The sequence below is a fragment of the Salvelinus alpinus genome, unplaced genomic scaffold, assembly GCF_045679555.1.
Source record: "Salvelinus alpinus unplaced genomic scaffold, SLU_Salpinus.1 scaffold_44, whole genome shotgun sequence".
NCBI lineage: Eukaryota > Metazoa > Chordata > Actinopteri > Salmoniformes > Salmonidae > Salvelinus > Salvelinus alpinus.
The window spans coordinates 97,905-120,009 of NW_027255985.1; the positions used below are offsets into that span (position 1 = coordinate 97,905).

The following is a 22,105-nucleotide window of genomic DNA, read 5'->3' on the forward strand; positions in this document are numbered from 1 at the left end:
ACTTATTTCTAGTCTACAATCTTAGATATAACTACTAATGTGAAAACAAGACAATATGACTATTCTTGCTCATTGTAAGACAAATGTCAAATAATCATTACATTCATTACAGGCGTCAATTATTGAACAACATCATGGCTACGTTGTTGGCATCACTTTTACAGTGGATTTCTGCTGTTGTGGGACTTTAATCATCTGTCTGACTTTGTTGTTCACACAGGAGAGAGACGGGACTATTGTGGATCCTCTGGGGAGCCTCAACAACATCATGATGCTGACAGGGCAGAGAAGAGTCTCTCCACATCAGAACACCTCAAGAAACACCTGCGGAGATCCACAAGGAAGATATCTCACTGCTGCTCTGATTGTGGGAAGAGATTCACCTCATCAACAGGCATTAAAATTCATCAGATAATCCACACAGGATTACAGAAATATTATAGCTGTAATCAATGTGGGAAGAGTTGTACTCAGCTAAACAGCCTGATATTACACCAGAGAACACACACAGGAAAGAAATCGTATAGCTGTGATGAATGTGGGAAGATTTTTACTTGTTCTAGCGGTCTTGTTGTACACCAGAGAATACACACAGGAAAGAAATCGTATAGCTGTGATGAATGTGGGAAGATTTTTACTTGTTCTAGCCGTCTTGTTGTACACCAGAGTATACACACCGGAAAGAAACCTTATAGCTGTAACCAATGTGGGAAGAGTTTTACTACATCTAGCTATCTAACTATACACCAGCGGACACACACAGGAGAGAATCCTTGCTGTGATCAATGTGGGAAGAGTTTTACTACATCTAGCTATCTAACTATACACCAGAGAACACACACAGGAGGAAAAACCTCATAGCTGTAATCAATGTGGGATGAGATACTCTGATAAAAGATCTCTGATTAATCATCAGAAAATACATGTAGTTTCATGATATCAATAAAATAATGTCACAATGTAGAATGTTGTAGGAATATTTTAATGATGTCACAATGTAGAAGCCTAATGTAGAACACTAAATGTTTGTCCCCTGTTCTATTGATTTCAACATGATATGGATATTAGCCTCGGGGGGGAAATCCGGGCTCTGAATTGAATGAGTACTATTCATATGATTTAACAAAAAGTGACTAACAAGAAAAGAGTTGTGTGACACTTACCACGTTGGTGACCCACTTGAATCAAAATGCAACACTTCAAAATGTAGTGATCTATTTTCTACAAATTTTCCTCTAACCAGGGATGTACACATTATTCCCAGATTCTGTGTGGTTTCTGAGCTTATAGTTTTAACAGGACGTGCTACCTCATCTCCCTCTCTGCACAATTGATTTCAACATGATATCGATGAGTTATGACAAATAAGTGTTGCGTTCCTTTGTTTAGCGACCCCTACATTTAAATGAATCACTCCAACGTGTAGCTGACTGTCTTCTGCAGGTTGTCCTCTAACCAGTGAGGTAAAATATATCTCCCATTTCCATGTGTTTTTTTAGTTGTGTTAGTTTCAACATCACAAACAACCTGATTTCCCCCCTAATCGATATCAGTGATTTATTGCTACTTGTTCAAACAGCATTTTTGGTGCTTGTGCAGTTTATAAGGAGCTTGTTTAAATAAATACAAGTAATATGATTATTGTGGCAGATGTTTGTGTATATAGCACATTTTATGTTTAGTTTTTCAATATATCACAAACTGTTTCTGTATATTGCTTATTGATTTGGACACATTAAATCTGTGTTTTGACATTGGGGGTATCCCACCTAGCAAATAGTCTTTGAAAAGACGTTGAAAATAAGACTATGCAACCATGCTATGCCCATCGTCCAATATTCATTTGGTTGTAGTTAAATTACTAGAAAACAATTGAATTTCAACGTACTTTCAGTAGCCTAGTGGTTAGAGCGTTGGGCCAGTAACCAAAAGATTGCTGGATCGAATCCCCGAGCTGACAATATGTCTTTCTGACCCTAAACAAGGCAGTTAACCCACTGTTCCTAGGTCGTCATTGAAAATAAGAATTTGTTCTTAACTGACTTGCCTAGTTAAATAAAAAGTGGACTAGAGTTCTTGAAGCTAGTGAGTTTTCCGTAAAGAAAAATTTGAAAGAAATAATACTATTGTATATTATTATTTAGAAATGTGTTTTTTTCTTGTTTTTAATTGTTGACAACCACTAGACACCATGTTTATATTGGTGAAGGTGAAGTATTGTAGTTGATTATAATGTGAAAAAACTAAGTTGTTTTCTGTTGGTGATGAGCAAACTTGTCCATCAAAAATATAGGATATATTTGTTGTCTTGAAGGGGAAGGTTTTACAGGCTTTGGTTTTTCCATTTATGTTTTGAGGTTGGACTTTAGCACGTATAGCTCGTTAGCACGTAGGACGCACTGATTGGTGTCACCTCGTTAGTCAGTATGTGTTACACCTGTGCTGGCTTGTCCATCTCGTTAGTGGGAAGGTGTTTCACCTGAGCTGGTCCAGGTTCTATTTAAGAGTGTCTGGCCCAGTGCTCCAGTTGTCTTGATAGATGTGGAGTGTCAACACCTTTAGTTGTTCCACCTTTTTGGTTTGCTTCTATCTGTAAGTTTGGTGTGGGTTTTTCTTTTGTTTGCCTCCTCTTGGGCAGATTTAGTGGGTCTCATGGTGGGTGTCTTTTAGGTCCCAGTTGTTGTTACTAGTCAACTTTCAGTGGACACAGAGCAAAACTGCAACATTATGTTATAATACTTTTATTGCATCAAATGGTTGTTTTATGCAACATAATAGAGGGTTCTTAGAACTATTGTGTCTGTGTGTTCTACTGAGGATGGGCCTCTGGGAGAAAACACTGACAGGAGATTTACAGTGTCTTTTGGGTGATAAAACCTAAAGAGACCGCATTCCAGAGCATGAGTTAATGTTTCTGTTCTATATGGTACCAGGAGAGATGACCCCAGGGCCAGACCCTGGTCTCTACACAAAGACTACTGTTTTTACATTAGATACTGTCTGCTGTGAATTGTAAGTATCTTTCATACAAATCTTCACCTTGTGACCCGTTCTATACATCTGTTGTTCGTCATGTAGGTTGAAAGGGGTGTATCTTGGCTGTAAAAGACTTTTTTACTTTTGTCTCGTGGCTCTCAACGAATCATCTGGGGGTGATTCATCGACCAGCCATCATTATCGTAGAGCACTCAATTGATTCACTTTATATGTGTACGTTGTATTGACCTGCTTCCTTATTAATAAGTGAATAAAGATTTAGTTTAAGATTAACTCTGACTTGTGTGATAAGTTTGTCTCATTTGATATGAAAGAAATTAACCACATTTGGGGATGTTAATCTTCACTTGGTGACCACTCCTGACGACCTGGTAAATGGTGCACCAGGGATCCCTCAAACTTGGGATCTCAGGGAGACCAAACTTTGGGAATGGAGCAGATGGTCCCGCCTTTGATCTGAGAGGCAGCGAACCGAGTGGATATCAAATCTCAAACCTAGTTTAAAAAAGAGGTGAGCGAAACACGCAAAGTGTAGTTTTTAGAAAAGCCTCGTAGGCTCTGAGTGTGTATTCCTGTGTGAGGGGGGCACCTTGGAGGTGTAAACAGGGCCCAGTCAGGAGGCTCTGAGTGTGTGTTCCTGTATTTTCCCAGTATGACCACTTTATGGTAAGTTTCCCTAAGGATGAAACTATAAAACGCTTATTGGATTTTCTCTGTCCGGTTACTACATTTGAAATAAAACTGCCCTTAAGGCCTGGGGGGGGTCTTCCCAGTATGAGGGGAGTTACTAGATTTATTGAATAAACCTTTTTCCATAAAGTTAGTGAACATTTACATTTACATTTAAGTCATTTAGCAGACGCTCTTATCCAGAGCGACTTACAAATTGGTGAACCAAGGTGGCTGACTAGCTGTTGATGTTGAAGAAGCGTCCCGTCCACTAGATTATACGTCACAATGGCAGAATCACCTGAAAGACGCACACCGCCATCTGCTGACTGGAGTTGGTATCGCAGATGAGAAAATACTTCCAGACAAAAAGCGACTGCCTCTAAAAACCAACGACTCCCTTTGAAAACGGGTGATGTGGCATCAAACATTTATTATAGTGTAAAAATGTACTACAAAGTGCAGCTAAACAGAATAACTTTGGTCATACCCACTCAGCACGTGACGCCAAAGGACGTCGAATTATGGGCGATATCAGGTCTGTCTGTTGTGGTCGCTATTTCACCCCAAAATAGTTATACACAGCCCAATTTGGGATGACTATAACTATGTAAATGTCTCTCGGACAAGGTGAGTTTTATCAATATACACTCTAAAAAGTAAAGGTTCCTGGAGTATCCTTTAGGGGTTCTTCAAATTGAAATGTTGGGGGAATCACTGAAAGTTATTTGAAGAACATTTTGTGGGAACCCCTATAAGTTATTTGAAGAACCCCTTATCATGGTTCCTCAAAGAACCTTTTGGGGTTCATTTTTTTAACTCCCTGTCCACCCTCCCAACATTATAAAAACATATTTTAATAATAACATTTATATAAATAATTCATTGTTTATTTAGTGGCACCACAAATGTGAATTAATATTTACCAAACAAAACACATTACAAAATTGCAACATTTCTGCAGACATGTCAGACCATAATAAATAATACATTTACTTTGTATAGTGCTTTTCATGACATTTAAAAATATATAAATAATGATGTACAATAAAAACAACATACATTAAAAATGAATCATAGGTAAACTAACAACATTGAAGACTTGATGCTAAATACAGATTTTTCAGCTTTAGTGTGTATATCGTATCCACTTAGTTTAGGAAGAAACAGATGATTGGTGCATAGGCATACCTTGTCACGGACATAAAGGCCACTCGGGTCCTCATTGAAGGGGTAGGGCAAGAGCAGAATCGCTGCTGTGGTCTCCAGTCCTAGTAAAGTAAAACAATGATCTTACTACACTTGCTAATTTCATTACAAAATATATTAGAGAAAGGGAAGGAATAAGAGCAAATACCTCTTCTGTATTGTCCTTCAGGGACTGTCAACATAGCAGGATGATGTCCTCACCCCTGCCTCGCCTCTCTACCTCTGATAGTCCTTGAATTCTCTTTTTGTCTATATCCATTCCATGGACTTGATTCATTTCTGAGAAGATCTGAAAAGATAATTTGCACACATTTGTACGCTAATAGATGTCAGTTTGTATTGACTGCTATGTAGGTTTAAAACCTCTACCGCTTCTCCCGGATCCGGGATCCTCCTCTCAAAAAAGCTGACTAGCATAGCCTAGCCTAGCGCCACAGGGATATCATATAATTTCATGAAATCACAAGTCCAATACAGCAAATGAAAGATAAACATACTGTGAATCCAGCCATCATTTCTGATTTTTTTAATGTTTTACAGCGAAAACACAATATATATTTATATTAGCTCACCACAATAGCCAAACACACAACACCATGTTTTCACCGCCAACTTAGCTTTCACAAAACCCACAAATAGAGATAAAATTAATCACTAACCTTTGAACAACTTCATCAGATGACAGTCTTATAACATGATGTTATACAATACATTTATGTTTTGTTCGAAAATGTGCATATTTAGAGGTATAAATCGTAGTTTTACATTGCAGCCACCGTCACAAATAGCACCAAAACAGCCAGAATAATTACAGAGAGCAACGTGAAATAAATAAATACTCATCATAAAACATTTATGAAAAATACATGTTGTACAGCAAATGAAAGATAAACATCTTGTGAATCCAGCCAATATTTCTGATTTTTTAAGTGTTTTACAGCGAAAACACAATATATATTTATATTAGCTCACCACAATAGCCAAACACACAACGCCATTTATTCACCGCCAACATAGCTTTCACAAAACCCACAAATAGAGATAAAATTCTCCCCCTGGGAGGAAGCTGCACCCGGTACACAACCTCCCCTACCCTCTCCAGGACACTGCAGGGTCCCACCCAGTGACTGTCCAACTTGGGGCATCTGCCTTTTTTCCTTAGGGGGCTGTAGACCCTGACCAGCCACAAAGTGCCTTCCCCGGGAGTGCACGTCATAGTTCCTCTTCTGCCTCACACCTGCATTCACCAGCTGCTCTCTGGCGAAGGTGTGGGCTGTCTCCAGGCGGTCCTGGAGTCTCCGGGCATACTCCGGCCCTGGGGGAACATGAGGGCTATCCAGGGGCCGACCAAACGCCATCTCCGCAGGGGTGCGGATCTCTCTCCCCAGCATGAGGAGGGCAGGCGTGCAGGAGGTGGAGTCTTGGACAGTGGAGCGGCATGCCATGAGGACCATAGGCAGGTGCTTGTCCCAGTCACGCTGGTGTTTGGAAAAGACGATGGCCAGCTGCTGTCCAAGCGTTTTGTTGAAGCGCTCCACAAGGCCATCACTTTGAGGATGGAGAGGAGTAGTGCGGGTCTTGTGCATACCCAGCCTCTCACACATGGTGGCGAACACACAGGACTCAAAGTTTCTGCCCTGGTCGCTGTGGATGGACTCTGCAGCTCCAAACCTGCTGAACATCCCCGCTGTCAGGGTGTCGACGATGGTCTCTGCCTCCTGGTCAGGCAGAGGATAGGCCTCGGGCCATTTTGTGAAATAGTCCATGGCCGTGAGCACCCAGCGGTTTCCGCTGTCTGTGGTGGGGAACGGCCCAACTACATCCACTCCCACCCTCTCCATGGGAGCCCCCACTGGGAACTGTTCGAGCTGAGCATGAGAGCGGCCTGGGGGGCCCTTTCTCGCTGTGCAGTTGTCACAGCGGCGACAAAAGTCCTCCACATCCCTCTTGTGCTGCCCCCAGTAGAAGCCCTGACGGAGGCGGCGCAGTGTTTTTGTGACCCCAAAGTGTCCAGTCCCCACCCCCCCATGAGTACTCTGGAGCACAGCCTCCCGCAATGCTTTTGGGACCACCACCTGCCACCTCTCCTCTCCCGTAGCTGACTCCTTCCATGCCCGCTGTAGCACGCCATCAGCCAGCCGCAGTCGCTCAAACTTTGACCACAACCCTTTGGTCGCGAGTGAGAGCGCTGTCACCTCTTCCCATGGTGGCCTCAGCTGACGCTGGTCGGTGGGGGTGGGCCAGTCTCTGACAGCCCCTACCTTGTCCTCCATGGTGCTGATCCCCTCCTTCCCCACTCGGTGGCCCAAGAAGGACACCTCTCTCCTCATGATGTGGCACTTCTCGGGGTGGAGCTTCAGACCTGCGGCAGCCACCCTCTCCAGCACACGCCGTAGCGCCCCCAGGGCTGACTGGAAGGAGCTGCCATGGGCCAGGATGTCATCGAGGTATACCAGACACTGCTGTCGGGGGATGCCATCCAGCACCCTGTCCATCAAACGCTCAAAAGTAGCTGGAGCGTTGCACAGGCCAAAGCACAGGACCTTGAACTGCCAGTGTCCTCTGTTAGTGGAGAACGCAGTTTTGGCTCTGGCCTCTGGGGAGAGGGGCACCTGCCAGTAGCCACTGCGGAGGTCTAGTGAGGAGAACCAGGAGGACCCCCTAACCAGGTCCAGCGACTCATCGATACGTGGTATGGGGTATGAGTCCTTCCTGGTTACCTCATTCAGCCGCCTGTAGTCCGCACAGAACCTCAGCTTGCCCCCCTTCTTCGGAAACCATGACGACTGGCGCCGCCCTGGGACTGTCTGAGGGCTCAATGAAGTCTGCCCGCTGCATCTCCAACACAGCCTTGTCTGCCGCCTCCTCGCGTGCCGGCGGGGACGCATCTTGATGGGTCGAGCATCACCTGTGTCGATCTCATGCTGCACCAGATGAGTCTGACCCACCTCTTCCTCACTCAGCGCAAAACTGTCTCTGAATTCAAACAGCAACTGCCACAACCGTTCCTGCTGCTCGGGGTCAAGACCAACACAGTTCCTCCCCCATATCTCCCTCACTGCAGACAGTGTCCTCTCCTCTCCCATCTGGGGTAGCTGGGCTGGGGGGGCGTGGCCCGGGCTCACAGAGGGCTGTGTCGTGGAGGTAGCTGGGGGAATGTAACACACCGCCGTAGGTGACAGGGGGGCTGGGGAAAAGTCACACACAGCTGTGGGGGAGGGGGAGCAGCCATGAGTCTCTGCTGCTTTAACTGTTGGAGTAAAGGGTTTGTTGGGTTGAGTGAATGTGACATTAGGGGGGGCCATGGTGACTTCCGGCCCTCCCTGGAAGCTCAGTGTGCCCCTATTTAGGTCTAACTGGCAGCATGTTCTCCTAAGAAAGTCCAACCCCAGGATACAAGGGTCCTGCACAGCCGCCACCCACACAGGATGACGCACAGTCCTGCCCCCTACTGTCAGAGTCATTATTCCTGCACAGTTGTAGGCTCACACTGAGTCCAACCTGGCACAATATCTGGCCTCACCAGGGTTACTGTGGACCAAGTGTCCACCAGGGCGGAGCAGGGCACCCCCTCCACAGTGACATGACAAAAGTCCCCAACACAGGTCCGGCCCACCACAACAACAGGCTCCATCCGCTTGCCCTCGTCTGCTTCTGGGGGAAGTGAAGCCTTGCTTCCTCGTCTGTGCCGGTGGGCTCCTCCTGAAGAAGATGGTGGTTGGGATAGAAAGCCAGGGGTCCGCACTACCCGGTCTATGCGGACCCCGAGCCGTTTCCCTGAGCTCTGGGGGACATGGGGCAATCTCAGCGCAGATGGCCTGGCTGGCCACAACCCCAGCAGACCCTGGGACCAGGGCGTGTGTTTCGTGCCGCCTGTAGCGACACAGCACGAATGAGTTCTGTCATTTCAGCCACCCATGCAGGCTTTTCCGGCTCCGGGCTGCTCTGCCCCCCAGCGCGCACAGAGGGTCTGTCTCCCTGCACCCCCACCAAAGCCCCAGCTGAAGCCCCAGCCCACACCAGCTCCCTCTCCAAGGCTATCTGCAATGACTCAGGATGAGCCAGCTGGGTCTGTATGCGCAGCTCCGTAGGAGAAAGCGCCTGTATGAACTGGTCCAGTGCTAGCTCGCTCTGCACGGAGGGGGGCATGTGAGCATATGCCCGCCGAGAGAGGCTCTCAATGTCATTAGCTAGCACCCGTAGAGGCTCTCCAGGCTGCCTGCGTCTATTACTCAGTTCGAAGCGCAGTAGCCCGGGCTGTACACACTGTCCATATCGCCTCCTCAGTGCTCCCACTAAAGCACCATAATCATGTCTGTCCTCGGGGCTAATCAATATCAAACAGGCCAGAGCTTCATCCGTGAGGCATAAAGCCAACTACAGTGCCCTTTCTTCAGTTCAACAGTTCAAACTGAGCATGAAAAGCTTCCCAATCCGCCTTACCGGAATACTTCGGGGTCTTAACAGATACGGACGCAGCCGGGAACTGGGCGCCGCCATCTTTGTTTACATCCTGAGCCCCAGATTCCTCGTCCCGCCGCGTCGACGTCACCCCTTCGGGTCCGCCCACCAGAATCCGCGCGAAACACAGTCGACGAAGCACTCATGCCCGCTTCAGCTGCCATCACTCTAACGTCCTCCCTCAAGCGGCCTCTGGGCTCCGACGCCCTGGCGATCTCCTCAGTCAGAACCTCCGACGTCCATGCACACGCACCTCCTTGGCCATAATCGTCCCCTACCTCCACCTTCACTTTCGGATTCCCTCGAAGCATTTTCAACCCCGTTCTCACCTACAGTAGCTAGCCACATAAGTCAGCTAGCTAGCTGGCTAACTTTTATCAACGTTTTTACTTCTGACACCAGTGTAATGACCTGACTAGATCATAAAGGAACAATTGTCCAGACAGAGAATTGAGTTTACGAATTGACGGTTTATTAAACCAACTTCACACAGGCTACTGTTTGGCCGTAACCCACGCCAAATAAGTGAAAGATAACCCACAAGCCAATCGTGACCTTCTCTTGTAAAGCCCAGACGTAAGAGAGAGAACAAAGGCTAAACCTGGTCTTAACTTCCAATGCTCCATCCCCCTGCCCAACCCCCCTCCACGCCACTCTGCCAACCACCAGGATGCCCGGCATCAGAACATTCCAGGCATTCCCGTGATTGGCAGATAGCAGGTTGATTGACATGTCAGACCCCGCGAACACTGGGTACTGGTAAGTACAACACAACCACCTACTAGCCTAACACATAACACACAGCTGTCTGTGCAGGTCGCTACAATATAATTAAATCAAACGTTTTACCATTGGAACACTTGATGTAATTAAATCAAACGTTTTACCATTGGAACACTTGATGTAATTAACTCAAACGTTTTACCATTGGAACGCTTGATGTAATTAAATCAAACGTTTTACCATTGGAACACTTGATGTAATTAACTCAAACGTTTTACCATTGGAACACTTGATGTAATTAACTCAAACGTTTTACCATTGGAACACTTGATGTAATTAAGTAATTGTTATTTTCGGATATAAAGACTACGCTGTATCAACAAAAAAACGATTGCAACTTGCAAAACATCTGGGAAGAAAATTACAGACGGAGGCGCAACAACTTCCAACTTTGTTCGACATTTGAAGCGGCACAAAGAACGGTAAGTCGTGGCTAATATAGTCGACAGCTATATAATTTTTGCTAGTATAGCATGTAGGCTAACGTAACATTAAATCAATGAGCCTCCACACAGTCAGTCAGTGCGGGAACGTGAACATTGCACCCAAGATTGAGCTACAACTGGCTAGGCAGTTGGTAGCCTTGGCGATTGTGTACAAGCCTACATCGCCCGATTGCGCCCCATAGCTTGTCTTGACTTGGGACTTGAGTGCTAAGACTTGAGACTTACTTGTGACTTGTAAAACAATGACTTGGTCCCACCTCTGGTATATACTGTATTCTATCCTATTCTACTGTATCTTAGTCTATGTATTACTCATCTCATATGTGTATATACTGTATTCTATCCTATTCTACTGTATCTGTCTATGCATTACTCATCTCATATGCATACCGTATCTTATTCTACTGTATCTTAGTCTATGTATTACTCATCTCATATGTATATACTGTATTCTATTCTACTGTATCAGTCTATGCCGCTCTGACATCACTTGTCCAAATATTTATATATTCTTAATTCCATTCCTTTAAATTGTGTGTATTATTAGATATTACTTGTTAGATATTATTGGACTGTTGGAGCTAGAAACACAAGCATTTCGCTACACCTGCAATAACATCTGCTAAACAAGTGTATGTGACAAATAAAATGTGATTTGATGTATATAGGTCTGGTGTTGGAGATCATTCCACACTCTGTGGTCTACTACCCAGGTCTGGTGTTGGAGATCATTCCACACTCTGTGTTCTACTTCCCAGGTCTGGTGTTGGAGATCATTCCACACTCTGTGTTCTACTACCCAGGTCTGGTGTTGGAGATCATTCCACACTTCGGGGATCTCCTGCATGTATTTTCTGATGTTTAATCAGACCACTTGAATGAGAGTATCTCTTGTCACACTGATTAGGCTTCCCTCCTGTGTGGCTAAGTTCAAGTTGGGTACTGAGGTACCGTAACCTCTTAGCTGAAAGTCGAAGGCCGGAGGGCAGTAAAGTTTTTTGGGGGGGTAACGATTCTCAGCCGTTTTTGCTTTTCTTTTCAGTTTTTCCTTTTTTGGAAGAGAGCGGGAGTGGAGATGGTGCAAAATTCTTCAAATAGGTCGGTCCCTGGGATCGGGCTGGCGAATACGGTTCGCTTTGCGTGGAAGGACAAGGAGATGGAGCCATTCGGACGTGAAACTTTTGGAAGGACTATCTTAATGGTGATCCTTAAACTGACAGGGAAGGATGTGTTTTGCCTCCTAGGTTACCCGTTGGAGGGAACTTATGATGTGGCTTTACACACAGAAGAAAAACACGACGAGATCCTGAAAAAGGTGAGAGAAGTGGGAGGTGCGAGGCCGATGTGCCACTACGAGGTAACCAGCTTGGCAAAAAACAATTTCCGGATTGTAACTGTGAACATTTATAACCCGTATGTCAAGGACGAGGAGGTGAGGGCCTTTCTGGGGAGATACATGGATGACATCTCCTCAGCAAGGCACCTCAAGGACTCCCTGGGTTTTGGAACGGGAGGAGAGACTTCCAGGCCCTCCTCAGGGAGGACCCAAAGGGACTGGGCGGCTACCTTCATCCTCCAGCTATGTTCTCCCTGGGGGCTGACAGGGGGACATTGTTTTATGCACGTCAGCCCCCGTTTTGCAGGCGTTGTATGGCCTAAGTCCACATCCTAGCCTCGTGCAGCACAAGAAAGTGCAGATTTTGTGGATCTGGGGAGCACGAGGCGAAGGACTGTGACGAGTTAAAGGCGTGCCACGGGCGTGGCTCGTCAGCACACCTGTGGCAGGAATGCCCGGCTCGTCAGAGGTCACACATGTCTGCGGCTGGGGGGGGAGCAGGGGCGGGGGATGGGGGAAGAAGGGGAGGCCCAGACCAAGAACCGAGTACAGGCCCAGAGGGGACGGCCTCACGGAAGGAGGAGGAGCAAAGAGCGGTAGCAGGAGGAGAGGGGGACAGAGAAGGCACGGGAGCAGCAGAACCAGGAGGTGGAAGGGAGTGGAGGAGCCAGAGAAGGCAGCAATGGGGGGAGAGGTGGTGGAGAAGGAGTCGGTGGCAGGACCAGTGGAGGATGAGGGGGAGTGGGGGGACAGCAGAATGTGGAGCGCCCTCGTGGAAGAGATGGGGGGAATGGTGGAGGAGCTTGTGGGGAGGGAGGGTGGTGTCTCCCTGTTACCGCCATCGCCAAAGAAGAGAGAGAAGATGAAGGGGCTCTTGACAGACAGCGAGAGGGACGGGTGTATGGGGGCGGGAGAAACTGTGTCCTCGCTGGCTTCCCCAGCCCCTCAACTCCTGGTGGAGCTTGATACACCAAGCACGGCTCAGGGCTGGTCAACTGAGGGGGGGTCGCAGTTCCTGTTTGGGGACACGGGCTTCCCTATTCTCTACCCAACCAGATACGGGGCTGGGGAAGTGGAGGAGTATGGTGGTCAACCCAGAATGCAGGGCACTCGGGAGCCAAACACCCTTCCTGCATCCTGGGTTGTTGAGATGGAGGAAGACGGGTGGACGTCGGGAGGAGAGACGGCGTCCCTGCCGGTGTAGATGGAGCAGGGGAGCATCGAGTGAGAATGCTCCGGGGGGGGTTAGTAGTTGGGTGATTTTTTTTATTTATTTGATTTTATAATTTTTTTCATGGAGCCTACTATAACTTTTGTTAGTTTAAATGTAAGCGTTTAAGGGATTTTGTTAAGAGGGCGGTTTTTAGTTATTTAGAGGGTGTGGGTTTTGACTTTTGTTTTTTAAAGGAGGTTCACCTGAGGGATGGAGGGGATGTTAACCTATTTAGGAGGGAGTGGGAAAGGGGAGTCGGTTTGGGGTATAGGTGGGTTGCACTCATCGGGGGTAGGGATTTTGTGTGGGTAAAGGTTGAGGATTCATTTGTGGTTATGCAGGGGAGGGTTTTGGGGGTGGATGTCACCTTAAGGGATTGCAGATATAGATTAGTGGGGGTGTACGGGCCACAGGTGGCGGCAGACAGGAAGGAGATGGTGGACTGTCTGGCGCCCCTGTGCGCCATAAATAGGCAAGCTGTGATGGGGGGAATTTTAATATAGATTTAGGGGTAGGGGGGATAGCAGTTCAGGCGCCATCACCGGGCTAATGGCTTGCCATGGTCTGGTTGATGGAGCCCTGCACACTACTCCGACAATGGCTGGTTCCACTTGGTGCAACTCCCGGGGGGTTGCGCGGAGGCTTGACTATTTTTTTATGTCTAGGTCCTTGAGTCAGTTGTCTAGGCAGCTGTTGCCTGTTTTATTTTCGGATCACGACGGGGTGCTCCTGCAGGTGAGGTCACCAGTCTGCCTCTTCGGTAGGGGGTACTGGAAATTAGATCGGGATGTGCTGGATGAGCTTTCATTGAAGCCTTTACTGGTTTGTTTCGTGGGATTGAAGGCCTCCGGTCCATGTGTGAGGGGGTGTTAGAGTGGTGGGATTTAGTTAAGGTAAGGTATGGACAACAAGCTCAAGGACCTGAATTGGTTGAGCCTCCACAAGTGCTTGCCGGTACGTTTCATCATGTACAGGCATAGCTTGGCGCGATCCCCCACCTGTCCAAGGCCATCTTGTGGCGGAGGAGACACCTTTTGGGACTGTGCCTTTGCTGGAGTAGTATGGGCACGGCTGTTGTTAGGTGGGTGAAAGGGAGTTTTGTTTTAACTTGGGCTAGAGGGGTAGAGGGGTAGAGGGAGGTGTAGGGAGAGCGAGGGGGACGGTCAGGGAAAGGTTTCTGCTAAGCCTCTTTAAACAGGGGCTGTGGGAAGCCAGGCAGGACATGGTAACAACAGGGAGAGATTGGGGGGTGGAGGGAATAGTGAGGAGGGTGGAAGGAACTTTGAGGGAGAGGAAATGGGGGCAGCATGCTGTCCGGGAGAGGTGGAAGGGAGGTTTAGGGCTGGGGTTAATTTGGATGATTTAAGGGGATAGATTAGGGACGGGAGATAGGGGAAGGTAGGGCTTTAGAGATGTAGTTTGTAGGCATGAAGGGAAGGGAAGATGCTCCCCTGAGTTTTTGTTTTTGGGTTTTTGTTTCGTTTTGAATTTAAAAATGCCTACATTTGAGTTTGTTTGGAATATTGATGGTTTTGTTTTGTAGGAATAATTCCAGTGCAGTACATGAGTAATGGGATAATTCCAGTACAGTACATGTGTAATGGGATATTTCCAGTACATTACATGTGTAAAGTGTGTTGAGGGATAATTTCAGTGCGCCGGTTATTGACTGGAGACTTAAAATGCTGAAAACAGGTTCCTAGTGGAATTTTTTAAATATATTTTTGTACCTTTATTTAACTAGGCAAGTCAGTTAAGAACAAATTCTTATTTTCAATGACGGCCTAGGAACAGTGGGTTAACTGCCTGTTCAGGGGCAGAACGACAGATTTGTACCTTGTCAGCTCGGGGATTTGAACTTGCAACCTTTCGGTTACTAGTCCAACGCTCTAACCACTAGGCTACCCTGCCGCCCCATGACAACATCATGGCAGCTTGTTAAAGAAGACATGGAGGGAGAGAGAGAGAGAGGTAACCATATGCTGAAAACAGGTCCCTATTGGAATGACAACAACATGGCAGCGTGTTAAAGAAGAGATGGAGGGAGAGAGAGAGAGAGAGAGAGTAACCATATGCTGAAAACAGGTCCCTAGTGGAATGACAACAACATGGCTGCTTGTTGAAGAAGAGATGGAGGTAGAGAGAGAGGTAACCATATACATTACACATGAACCTTAAGAAATCCTGAATGTATTGAAATATCTGGGCTCGCAGGGGATGTGTTAGTTCATAACCCATAATTTATAGCTGTTAATTCATAACCCATCATTTATACCTGTTAGTTCATAACCCATCATTTATACCTGTTAGTTCATAACCCATCATTTATACCTGTTAGTTCATAACCCATCATTTATACCTGTTAATTCATAGCCCATAATTTATACCTGTTAGTTCATAACCTATCATTTATACCTTTTGCTTGAATTAAACCCCAGGTAGAGTAGCTGCTGCCTTGACAGGAACTAATGGGGATCCATAATAAACCCCAGGAAGAGTAGCTGCTGCCTTGGCAGGAACTAATGGGGATCCATAATAAACCCCAGGAAGAGTTGCTGCTGCCTTGGCAGGAACTAATGGGGATCCATAATAAACCCCAGGAAGAGTAGCTGCTGCCTTGGCAGGAACTAATGGGGATCCATAATAAACACCAGGAAGAGTAGCTGCTGCCTTGGCAGGAACTAATGGGGATCCATAATAAACCCGAGGAAGAGTAGCTGCTGCTTTGGCAGGAACACAGTCATGTGATATGTGGTATAGAAAAGTCCAATCTTAGGAGAGTACATAGGAGGCACTATACTGTGTGTCTGCAGGTGTCTATCTGGTCAAAGCCACTGATACAGGTGCCCCTCCACCCTCTGGTGGGATGGATCATGTCTACAGAGAAACCTAGATTCAAATACTTAGTTTTGTGTGTATTGGGTATATGTTGTGAAATTGTTAGATATTACTTGTTAGACATTACTGCACCGTCGGAGCTAGAAACATAAGCATTTCACTACACCCGCAATAACATCTGCTAAACACGTGTATGTGACCAATAAAATGTGATTTGATTTTGATTTGAAATAAATGTCCTATTTATCAAAGGTGCTTTTGGCTGGGGTCAAAATTACTCCAAAGGATTTGAATTTGTTAAAAGTTCATTTTGATACAGAGACACTAAACCATGATTTAGATTTATTAAGAACAAGTTGACTGACAAAGTCATGAAAAATTGAATAAACCACATTTAGGCTAGGTAGATTAAATAGATAAAATAGATATGCCTCTGGGGTCAAAATGATCCATGTCAGAAGTATGGTTCAATGCAAATATGTAATAGGTGTAAAGTTTGTTTTAATTTGTCACTCATTAAACACGAATCAATCAACACATGCTTCTCTTTGAACGACTTAATATAATATTAAACTTTTATGAAATAAATGAAAAATAAACGTTTGGTTCCTCAACTGCGTTGCCCACTCCGGTCAGCAGATGGCGATGTGCGTTTTAGATTCAGGCGATGCTGCCAGTGTGACGTATATTCTAGTGGACGGGACGCTCCTTCAACAACAACAGCTAGTCCGACCCATCGGTAGCTTTCTAGCAAACATAGCTACAACATTCACGCTCTTTACACTGTTTTGGTGTATATTAGTCGCTGTGTATTAAACACACTTCTGTCGTATGTACTTGTTGGCCCATTTAATTATATATTTACGTTGTTTGTCAGCTAGCTGGTTTGCTAAGTTAGCTTAGAACTAGGCTAGTCGCTAATGCTAGCTAGCGAACATCCCCGACCATGAGTTCACTAAGCTACTCTCCTCCTGATAAAGAAGAGGTGGTCTGCTGGACGGAGAAAGAAGCTCTCGTCAAAGAGGAGGAGGAAGAGAAAGATGTTACAATACAAAAACAAGTAGAGGGTGAGGCTGTTACAGTGAAAGAAGAAGAGAAAGACGTTTCAGTGAAAGAAGAGGAAGAGGCGTTCAGAGTGAAAGAGGAGGAGGATGTTACAGTGAAAGAAGAGGAGGATGCAGTTTTTGGAGTGAAAGAGGAGGAGGGGGAGATTACTGTCACATTGGAAGAAGAAGAGGAGGTTGGAGATCTGTTTAACACCAGTAAGTACCTTCTCTGCAGTCGTTGAGCCAATATGCAGTAAAGGGGTTCTACACTTTAATGTTGTTCTGTAGGAATGGCTGAAGCTACACTGTAACGTGTAGAACATCAAGAGTGGACCATCAACAAAACGTTAACAATTGATCAAATGCATCCAATGACAATGCCTGAAATACTATAGTCCTCAATATCTCCTATTAGATTAGCCCAATATGTACTCTTAAAAGGGCAATCAGCAGTTGTTACATCCATTTTGGGACTTATACATTAATGATATGTACCCATCTGTTTCTTGAAGAAATCACTTATAAATGCCTCATGAGCTTAGTTCAACTGTCGTCAGAATCCAAAAGATAAGTATTTTTTTACTCCAATGTTTGTCAGCAAATATAAACAAACACTGTATATCATCAAAACATGGTTAAAACTATAATGTTGATATCATGGATGGTTGCATTTCTCCAGCCCCATCCCTCAGCTTTTGACCGAAACTGGCATGGAGTACGCTTTGTTATTGTTTCTACTGCTGATTGCTGCCCCCATTACTCCTCAAGGTCCAAGGACTGTATGTTATTTTCAGAGGTATACTGGCTCTGGCAGCTAAAATAGTCAAATATTCCATCTAAATGTGAATCGATTCTCAATTGCGATACGTTTCTAGAAACATAAATCGCTGTACTTTCATATCACATCAAAATAATTTCACATAATACTTTAATATGACATCAAAATAATTTCACATAATACTTTCATATCACATCAAAATTATTTCACATAATACTTTCATATCACATCAAAATAGGTAAGCAGTCATGACGCCCCAAACGGTAAACCAAATTCGTTTCTCGTAATTTCTCCTTCCTACAGGCTTCTTTTTCTTCTTTGGACTTTATATGGCGGTTGGCAACCAACATTAAAGCGCATTACCACCATCAACTGGACTGGAGTGTGGACCTCAGTTCATCTTTCAATCACCCACGACATGGGTATATACCAAGACAGTCATGAAGAGGGCACAACAAAACCTTTTCCCCCTCAGTAGACTGAAAAGATTTGGCATTAGTCCCCAGATCCTCAAAAGGTAATACAGCTGCACCACGAGAGCATCCTGACCGGTTGCATCACCGCCTGGTATGGCAACTGCTCGGCATCTGACCGTAAGGCGCTACAGAGGGTAGTGCGTACGGCCCAGTACATCACTGTGGCCAAGCTTCCTGCCATCCAGGACCTATATAATAGGCGGTGTCAGAAGAAAGCCTATAAAATCGTTAGACTCCAGTCACATAAGTTTAGACTGTTTTCTCTGCTACCGCACGGCAAGCGGTACCGGAGCGCCAAGTCTAGGACCAAAAGCCTCCTCAACAGCTTCTACCCCAAAGCCATAAGACTGCCGAACAATTCATAAAATTGCCACCGGACAATTTACATAAAACACTATATATATTTTTTTTTTAAATGTTGCTGACACCCCTCCCTAGAGGTGTCTCATTATTGGGATTCATTGCTGATTCTTACTTGTAGCTCACTATGAGGTGTCTAGTGATACAGGTTAAGGGCCCTGTTGGAGATTGGTGGTTGGTAGTGTTACGCCCCTGAAAAAGGGGAGAAATAATCACGAGAGTGATACGGTAATGTTTACTCATTGAGAACTTTTAGTGCAATCATTTTACAAAAGTAACACATTTTACAGAATAACAGATCTACAGGAAATAGAGTTTTGTAGGGTACAAGGCTTATTCAAGTCATAACAGTATACACTGTAATTCACTGAAACAGATACTAATTTCAATATAACTGTCAAGCACAAAGCTTTAACTCAGTAAACCATAACTCAATTTATCAACAGGCAATAAAGTGTTTGAAAAACCATTATACAAATAACACCGCAAACTCTCTTATTAACAACGCACATGTTCATTCACAATCGACATAAAATGGCAGCTACGTAGCAGTATGAAGCTATTCTTCGTTGCAACCGAGCAGGGCTCATATTTCTCTCTGCAAACTTAACTAACTTCCTCAATATGTTACTAAGACACACCTTAAACACTCTTGACATGTTAGCGAGTTATTACATTTAAATTACTCTTTTTAATCATCAATAACGTACCTGAAAAAGGGGAGAAATAATCACGAGAGTGATACGGTAATGTTTACTCATTGAGAACTTTTAGTGCAATGAGAAAAGACCGCGGTTTCTCCGGGAACTTGAGTGGAGACCAGAGCAATCGATCTCAGGCTTATAGATTAAGAGCATTTAGTAGATCACAGATTAACACTTTTACCCAAGACAAAATAAAGTAATCAACATAACATTTACACATTCCTCTCACAATTCGTACCCTTTGTACGCTTGATGGATTTTAACACAATTATATGAATGTTATCAATCTATCAACTAATACTGAATGCATGATCTTTTTAACCTTAGATGTTTTAAGATCCTCACATACTATGAACTTACTAATACTTTAATGTATAACAGGCTATGAGTATTTCCTTTAACCTGTCACACTAGCGGAGTCAAGGGAACAAGCAGGGTTGGACACGGCCATGTTATTATCCCACACACAGTCCCTGTGGTTCATATGGACCCCATTCCTGGGAATTAGGTTTGATTACAAATCGCCCCTGTCTGTTACCACAGAAGGGTTCCGTCTGTCCCATTCCCAGCTAGGTTACGAGGCGCTTTGTCGCCAGTACCTATGACTGGTTGATAGGGGAGTGGTTTCCGTCTGGCCACTCTACCATAAAGGTCTGATTGGTGGAGTGCTGCAGATATGATTGTCCTTCTGGAAGGTTCTCCCATCTCCACAGAGGAACTCTGGAGCTCTGTCAGAGTGACCATCAGGTTTTTGGTCGCCTCCCTGATCAAGGCCCTTCTCCCCCAAGTTCTCAGTTTGGCCGGGTGACCAGCTCTAGGAAGAGTATTCCATTTAAGAATGATGGAGGCCACTGTGTTCTTAGGGACCTTCAATGCTGCAGAATTTTTTTGGGTTCCCTTCCCCAGATCTGTGCCTCGACACAATCCTCTACGGACAATTCCTTCGACCTCGTTGCTTGGTTTTTGCTCTGACATGCACTGTCAACTGGGGGACCTTATATAGACAAGTTTGTGCCTTCCAAATCATATCCAATCAATTGAATTTACCACAGGTGGACTCCGAACAAGTTGTAGATACATCTCAAGGATGATTCATGGAAACAGGGTGCAACTGAAAGCAATTTTGAGTCTCATAATAAAGGGTCTGAAATCTTATGTTAATAAGGTTTTTCTGTTTTTTACCTGTTTTCACTTTTTCTTTATTGTGTGTAGATTAATGAGGATTCTATTTTTTTAAATCCATTTTAAGATAAAGCTGTAACGTAACAAAATGTGTAAAAAGGGAAGGGGTCTGAACTTTCTGAATGAACTATGTTTTATTTAATTTAAAATGTAACCTTTATTTAACTCCCAATCACGGCCGGTTGTAACACAGCCTGGACTCGAACCGGGGTGTCTGTAGTGACGCCTCAAGCATTGAGATGCAGCGTCTCAGACCGCTGCGCCACTCAGGAGCCCCAAAATCGTGTTCTAGTGCTGTCCACACCTAAAATAAATCTTGGTCAACCAAGAGTCGTCTGTTCTTTTTACCAATCGATTGTTTGAAATGTTATGTGTATTTTTCCATATATAGACACACCTTTATGTGTTTTAATAAAATCAACTATATGTACTGAATTGGTCTGATGCTTTAAGCACGCTGTTTGATCAAATAATTAACACACACAAATGACTTGAGGGAGCCAGAGATCAAGATAACCTAACCAGAACAGAGAGAAATTCTGCCGTTATGCTTCTGAAGTTTCCTGTAGTGGGCTACACCAGCGGTCGGCAACATTTTCCATTTGGAGTGCCAAGTTATCTTACCATTTCTACCAATTTGTGTGCCAGTTAGGATTTTCATATGCACATTTTTGTGGAATAGTTTCATTTAATTTATAATAGTATCTCAAAATCATTGTCTGTGATTAATCTACATTCTATCTAAATGAAAATGATACAAATCTAAAAGTAACTTTTATTGCCATTGCCAACTATGTAAAGATAGCCTACATAAAGCCAACAAATAAAAACATTGCAGCCTGCAGGTAGAAAATATCCTAAATATCACATTTGCTGCACATGGCCTGTCTACAATGAACTTGAAACATTGTATCAACTATCAACTGGGTTGGCTGGAGATAGCAAGCTTGCAACATTGTATAAAATATTCTGGGCCCTCAGTTTCCCATGCCAGTGAGTTTGGGACAGACACAGCTGTTGGCTATTTGTGCAAAGAATAAGAAGTAATCAGGTATTTTATGACATTTCCACTGGATCAGAGCGTTACATTTTTCCCTTTTATGCTGAGTGGTTATCAAAAGAGCGAGAGCTGGAAATATTTTACGAAAATACTTTGAGGAACTATTGTCATATGCAAATGATTATGATTAGTCTTTGTTTTGCTTGCTGTTCGAGGTGAATAAAATGTTTATTTGAGAAGCTCCACAACTCATTAGTGGTGCAACGTTAAGACAATGAGAAATACTATCAGACATCCCCAAATGGGCACATTTATAGTCCTACATTTGCACGCAGGTCAGGTAGACTAATCCTACTTCTATATGAGTAATCAGGTGTGCGTCCTTACTCAACATTGACAGGAGTGTTTCAAACAAAAGTCAATGAATAAATTGACAAAACTGACGCATCTTGCGGGGTCAGGTCTGGGTGGTCTGCCAGGGGCCGTTTCGTTTAGTATCCGTTTGGGTCTGTTGGGGAATGATTGTATTTCTCCATAGTTGTACAACTTCATGGGTACGCTCTGGGCATCAACTTTTACCTCAAATAAACAGTGGATTTCTGATGTT

General features: G+C 44.7%; 1 protein-coding gene across 2 annotated transcripts in view; it reads left to right on the forward strand.

Moving 5' to 3' along the window:
• LOC139567107 (zinc finger protein ZFP2-like) overlaps nucleotides 1–22,105 on the forward strand; it is a 79,722-nt gene that overhangs the window by 30,853 nt on the left and 26,764 nt on the right. Inside the window, exon 1 of one of the 2 annotated variants that reach the window (XM_071388595.1) lies at nucleotides 16,651–17,214. The exons of the other annotated variant lie outside the window; for it this stretch is intronic. Within the exon in view, the coding sequence (XP_071244696.1) occupies nucleotides 16,899–17,214 (316 nt within the window). The 5' untranslated portion in view covers nucleotides 16,651–16,898. Of the gene's footprint in view, nucleotides 1–16,650; nucleotides 17,215–22,105 lie in introns of those variants that run through there. 2 annotated transcript variants of the gene reach the window in all.